Below are 6,993 nucleotides of genomic sequence, written 5' to 3' on the forward strand. Positions count from 1 at the left end.
CTGGATTGATAGACAGTTTTATAAAAATCACTATAAATTGTAGAAAAATTGTATGGAGATGTGCAAGTAGTCATTTGAAAGGTATAAACCTAAACTACTTTAATATAAAACAGTTTTGAAATATATTAAGCTTAAGATGGTCAAAACAGTCCGTGAATAGGACACAACTTTTTTGATGAAAGCTGTTGTTTGTGTTTAGTTAAGTTTTTGGTGTATTAACTTGTATCCCCCCCCCTTAAAACTAGAAGAAAAAAATGAAAATGTAGGGGTATGAACTCACCTTCAGTGATTTCCGTAGATGAATGCTGAAGAAAAGGGGTTTCCAAGTCAAGAACACTTGGTACAAGCTTGGAGAGTTGAAGATCTAAGAACAAATATGGCGACATTTGTTATGAGAGATTCATAATTTGAGTGAAGGTGTGAAGAATGTTCAATTTAGGATGAGAATACTTACTAAATGTGGGTGAAAAGCTCAATATCAGCCTTGGAGTCTCGAGTTGTTAGAGAGGGAAAGTAAAAGAGAGGTGTTTGCTTTTTGTTGAGAGAGTGAGTAAAGTGGAAGGGGAGATGAGGGTTTTCCAGCTTTTGATCAAGTTATCTAGCTGGAGGGGAGGTGTGAGAGGACAAATAGTTGACTAGGTAGGGATGAATAGTGACTCGAGGTTGTCCTAAGTAGGTATGGGGGATAGCTTGTGTCATACTTTATGAAAAGTCAACACTCCAACATAATATCTTACACAATAGATATTATTCTTAGTTTAAGATTTTCCCCAAAATGTGATTAAAATATGAATATATAGGGTCTTATAAGCCAAAATATGAGTTTGGGTGAAAATCCCATGATAAAATCATGAAAAACGATTTTAAAACGCGAAACTACTCGAAAACCGGGATCAAGAGGCGAACCTGCGAGACCAGAACCGAAGGTTCAATCCCATAGGGTGAGAACCGAAGGTAGGTTCGGTCCTAAAGACTTGCATGCGAACTTGGTCAAGGAGGGAACCGAAAGCCGATTGGAGCGAAATGGACCGAAGGGACTTGATCCGAACCGAAAGTGAGTTCGGTCCTAAAAGGAGAGTTCGGTTCTAATAGGTTTTAGGTCTAGGAGGTTTCGGTTCTTTAAGAGAGGTTTGGTTCTTAAGAGGTTTCGGCTCCTAAGAGGTTTCGGTTCCTAAGAGGTTTCGGTCCCTAAGAGGTTTCGGTTCCTAAGAGGTTTCGGTCCTTTAAGGTTGTTTTTCCATTTATCTTCCCGTTTCGAGTTGTTTACGACTAATTTAAGGGTCGGGATGCCCCGAGTGATTATAAAAAGTTGAAAGAGAGATTTGGGAGAGATTTAGATAGAGTGAGAGAGATTGAGAGAGACTTTGTTTGTGACTTTTGCGAGTGTTTAACTTCGAAATGCAAGGTTTGTAAACGCCGTTTTGCCTTGTTATGAGTGTTACACGCTCCCGAAGGGTATGTATTAATGTTTTATCGAGTAGTTACATCATTTTACCCTGATTAGGGTCTAGATTTTCCAAACACGTGATATCCCTAAGTGATAATTTTCATTAAGATAGTGAGTTGTACAATAATAAGCATGATGTAGACCCTAATATACGAAGGTTAATTGAGTTGACCGGTTTGACTTGTTGACTTTATTTGACTTTGACTTGACCAGAAATTGACGGTTGTCACAAATACATATTTCCTTTTCTCATGCTCTATTGGCTCAGGAGCAGAAATGTTGTTTTGGACTAATAATTGGATGGTTGGTGGTGCTTTTGCCAACCATTTCCCTACCATGTTCGCCCATGAGAAGCGTAAATCGACTTTCATTGCTGATAAACCGAGGAAAAAAACAAGATCATTTCGCTCCATTTTTAGTCAAATAGTGAAAGATATTCGATTAGTAATGAAAAAATGGGTGGAGGGGATCTGTATATGCTGTTCAGGTCGATCAGAAGGTGCAGAAATAGCTAGAACTGAATGCGGAAAGTATGGAAAAACATCTAGTAATGTATTTAACTAGAAAGGGGGTGTGCTATATCCGAAACGTACGCAAGTGTGGATTTCATATAGTCAAAAAGAAAGGGGGTGTGTTATATCCGAAACGTACGAAATATAGTAAATATCATAAAGGCAGATGTGGTAGGGGTTGCAAACCGGACGGTACACGACTTGGTTTTGGAAGATATGACACTAAAAGTTTGAGAGCTGGTCGTCTTTCATATCGAGCCATTGAAGCAGCGCGTCGAGCTATAATTAGGCAATTTCATCGTACTATGAGCGGACAATTCCGAAGAAATGGTAAGATATGGGTAAGAGTTCTCGTAGATCTCCCTATTACCGGGGAACCTACAGAAGGGTTGTTGGAAAAGGCATCCTAGAAGAAGTTAGGAGATTTCGGAGTTGAATAAGTTGGTCTCGATGGTAAACGGTGTTGTCTCTAATTCCTCAAGAGATCGTCGGAAGTGCAATATTGCTCCGGATGGTATTATACGGTGAATGTTCTTAGAAAGCTTGTGGACTTGAAGGTCACCACCCCTTCAGGTGTTGCTATTTTTAGATTAAAGTTGACCATTTGAAAGGCATATGTTTCGTTTGGAGGGCTTGTTTAAATCGTATCCCCACTTCGACTGCCTTGAGCCTTATATAGTGTTCCTGCTACCTCTTCTTGCGTTATGAGCTCTCTTGTTCTCGAGTTTGCAGATCATCTTCTTATGTCATGCCCATACGATACACGTAAAGAGGTGTGTGGCTGGATCTTCATGTGGTGCGACATTTCTCCCCAAAGTTTCACTAAGGTGTAAGATTTTATAAATTCCGTGAAAAGTTGGGGTAACTGTCCAAAGAAAAAAAAAATCAGGTTGATATCATTTATGTTCTTTTTAGTGCATTTGGAAGGCTGAAAATGATAAAGTGTTTAAAAGAATTAGTTCTAGTACTCCAAAACGAAGGATAATGTTATTTCTTTGGCTTTTGGGTTGTACAGATACATAGGTAAATCTATAAATTATAATTGGGCTAATAGAGGTTGCTACACTTTTAAGGCTTGTAATTTTTTTTATTTTTTTTTTTTTGTTTTGCTTCTCCTGGCTTTGGCTTAATAAATCCGCCGTTTACAATAAAAGAAAATTGAAAGTTTAGGCACAATGACCTTGGGAAAATCAATGTCAAAAGTCACAGCCATCAAAACTAATGAGGTTTTTATTAGAACACAAGTACTAGCAACTTAATTGTCATCAACAAGAACTAAAATCAAAAAACATAGAATTTCTTCAACAAGGATGAATTCCAAAGAGTTAATCAATTAAAGAACGAATTTAAGTTGTACATTTCATATATATATACCTTAAAAAATGTGCATGGTTTCAAAAAAAGAAAAAAAAAATCTTGGATTATTACTTTTGTCTCCCCTGCTGCAACACTCCTACCTCAGATTTCTTCTGCACAATCTCTTTCTCCCTATGTTCATCCCCTTTCTCCTTCTTTTTTGAACCCAATCTCTTCAATTCATTGCAAAATTCAGTTATCTGATTCAATATATTGTTTCCTGTAAACAGATTACGTGCTGAGAATGTGCTTTTAAGCTTCCTTAGGCTTTCCTCCCTTTTTGAAGAACTGTTATCCGCCTTCTTCTCTGATCTTAATAAATTAGGGTTTTGGTTCTCGCAATCTTGTACACGTTTAGCATTACTTCTCGAGATTTTGTTCAATTGCGTTCCTCTTTTCTTCACTGTCGTGTTGCTATCATGTTTAATATTGTCCTGATTTTTCATGGAGATCTGTATTGCATTTGCCCATCGATGCTTAATTTTTGGAAATAGTAACCAAATAAGTAATGATGACTGTATCGAAATCAAAATACCTTAGAAGGATTGGAGATCGTTTTTGTGAAGAAATCATCGGCTGATTTAGGATGATTACAATCTGTAAACACCAAATAGAATAAAATAATAACCAATTTTAAGCTAAGCACTCAAGTTGAACAACTATTAGGTTTGATTAAACTGTAAAGAACAAAAATAGAGATTGAAATTACCAGGTCGACAAAACCAAGCATCATCGTCGTGTGTAGAAGGATGAGGATGATTAGCAGAGAAATCGATCCATTGAGGAGCGTTTATATCTTCGTAGAGTTCATCTTTCTCGAATTTGGAATCATTCCAGTCGATAGTAGCTACCTCCATATGAGCCTCCTCCCGTGTCTGTGAGAGAACAATGAAACGTTTGAGGTTCGAGGGTTTAGTTTGGGTATATGAGTTGAACAAGACGACTGAAACGTCTGCATTATTTTTCTGACCGTTAAAAGACATTCTCTCTTTATGTTAATCGGGTAAACAAAATATTATATATTTTATTATGTGGTAATATTGGTACCTTTTTTATTTATTTATTGTTTTTATATAATAAATTTTACGTCTATTTATCTATATATTTTATTATGGGTCATATTATTCGGACTTTTTTTTAATTGTTTTATAGTGTTTTTCTTTATAAATTTTATGTCTACTTATTTATCTATTTTATTATGTGTCATATTATTTGTATATTTATGAGATTAGTGTAAGTTACCGTGTCCGGTGTTTGTTGTATTGCAGAATATATAGAATAATTGTACAACAAACTAATCTATTTTACAACATATATTCTAACTTGCTACACAAGTCCAAATGATCTTAGAAGCAGTGTTGGCAAGAGCCCAATATTCAGATTCACAATTGGAGCGAGACACAGTTGGTTGTTTCTTTGCACTCCAAGAGACTAAGTTACCACCAAAAAAATATAATAACCGTACGTAGAGCGACGAATTTCAATACATCGTGCCCAATCTCCATCAAAGTAACCCAAGAGTGTAGGTGCGGTGGCATGAGAGAAGGAAAGACCATAGGCAATTGTGCCTTTAACATAACATAAGATACATTTAACAACATTAAAATGATCTTCCATGGGGGCATGCAAAAATTGGCTTACTTGACTTACAAGATAAGACAGGTCAGGACGAGTAATAGTGAGATATTGAAGAGCTCCCACAAGTGATCGATATAAGGTTGGATCCGAAAAAGGAGTACCTTGACTTGTGAAATAATCAGAAGTGTAAAGAGGCGTATGGACTGGTTTAGCATCCAACATATGAGCATGTGCAAGAATGTCATGAGCATATTTGGACTGACTGAGAAAAAGACCAGTGCCATGGTAAGAAACTTCTAATCCGCAAAAATAGTACAATCGACCAAGATCAGTAATTAGGAACTCTTTATTTAGTCGAGTAATGAAATTTCGGATAATGGAAGCATCATTTCCAGTGAGGATTATATCATCCACATAAACTAATAAGTAGTGAATGGTATAGTCTCGTTTAAAAACAAAAAGAGATGGATCTGCTCTACTACAAAGAAATCTAATTCTTAAGAGAAAAGAGCTTAAACGTTGAAACCATGCTCGGGGTGCCTGCTTTAAACCGTAGAGAGCATTCTTCAATCTATACACATGATTAGGAAAACGAGAATCAACAAATCCAGGTGGGTTTTCCATGAAAACAGTATCAGAAATATTTCCATGGAGAAATACATTTTTAACATCAAGTTGGTGCAAAGACCATTTGTTGAGCACCACAAGTGATAAGATGATGCGGACAGTTGATGCTTTAACAACTGGACTAAAGGTAGCTAAGTAATCAAGGCCTGGAACATGAGTGAAACCTTGAGATACAAGAAGGGCTTTGAACTTGTCGATTGATCCATCAGCAAGACATTTGGTGCAGAATACCCATTTAGATCCAACAACATTTGATTGAGCGGGACGAGAAACTAAGTCCCAAGTGGCATTTAATTTGAGAACCCACATCTCGTCACACATACCCGTGAACCACATAGGATCTTTTGCTGCCGATTTAAAACCTTTGGGTTCTTTAGCAGCAAACAAGGCATGATATAAAGGTGATGAAGAAACCATATACAAATCAACAAGGTGGCGAGGTTTAAAAATTCTTGCTTTTTCTCGAGTAACCATAGGATGTCCTGATGCAACCGGAGAGGCTGGTGGTGTCGATTCAGGAGATGGTGAAGGCATTAATGGGGGCGTCGTTGGTGGAGTATGCGACGGGGAGGCAGGCGACGTAGTAGGAGGGGTCAACACTGGTGAGGAAGGCATTGATGTTGGGGTTTAAGCAGCTGATGTAGAACACACTTGACATGGACTACGTGAAGCAAGTGTCGAAACAGCAGGGGCAGCAGGAGCTGTTTGAGTATGTGGCATAGGATAATCATCATAATAGATGGAGAGTAACAACTTTGCTGATAGAGTAGAAGATGGATTGCTGGAGAAGGGAAATAAAGTTTCGTCAAACTGCGCATGACGGGTGATGTAGATTTTATGGGTAAACAAGTCAAAGCAATAGTAGCCCTTGTATTATGTATGATAGCCAAGAAAAAGACATTGAGCACTTCGTGGAGCAAGCTTGTGAGATGCATAGTTTCTCAAGTATGGGTACATACAACAACCAAAGATGCGAAAATTTCCGTAGTTAGGTTGTGTAGCGAAGAGTAATTCATAAGGCGACTCGTTTGCAAGTAATTTTGTTGGTAGTCGATATATGATGTAGGTAGGAGAACTAAAAGCATGTGTCCAGAGTGTAGCAGGTACATGGGAGGTAAACATCATTGCTAATCCATTTTTAGTAATATGTCGATGTTTACGTTCAGTACGCCCATTTTGCTCAGGTGTGTATGGACAAGACATGCGATGATGTTTACCATTTTCATTAAAGATGGAACGAACATGAGTATTCACAAATTTAGTACCACCATCGGATTGAAACACTTTGATCCTGCAAGAAAATTGTGTTTGTGCCAAGGCAAGAAAGGATTCAAGTACATCATAAAAATCAGATTTCTTCTTCAATGGATAAAACCATGTAAAGCGGGAAAAATCATCCACAAAGATCACATCATAACGAAAACCATCAGTAGATGTGACTGGTGAAGGCACCCACAAATCACAATGAATCAA

At 37.6% G+C, this 6,993-nt stretch overlaps 1 protein-coding gene across 1 annotated transcript; it reads right to left on the minus strand.

The window, feature by feature from the left end:
* Nucleotides 1-3,235: 3,235 nt before the first annotated feature.
* LOC145108845 (uncharacterized) lies at nucleotides 3,236-4,291 on the minus strand. The gene is made up of 3 exons (XM_079045934.1): nucleotides 4,025-4,291; nucleotides 3,851-3,912; nucleotides 3,236-3,767 (listed from the first exon to the last, which is right to left on the minus strand). The coding sequence occupies exons 1-3, from the start codon at nucleotides 4,170-4,172 to the stop codon at nucleotides 3,384-3,386; spliced, it is 594 nt and encodes a 197-aa protein (XP_078902060.1). The 5' UTR covers nucleotides 4,173-4,291; the 3' UTR covers nucleotides 3,236-3,383.
* Nucleotides 4,292-6,993: the final 2,702 nt, after the last annotated feature.

The sequence above is a fragment of the Lactuca virosa genome, chromosome 1 (assembly GCF_052849685.1).
Source record: "Lactuca virosa cultivar CGN04683 chromosome 1, Lactuca_virosa_CGN04683_v6, whole genome shotgun sequence".
Taxonomy (NCBI): Eukaryota; Viridiplantae; Streptophyta; class Magnoliopsida; order Asterales; family Asteraceae; genus Lactuca; species Lactuca virosa.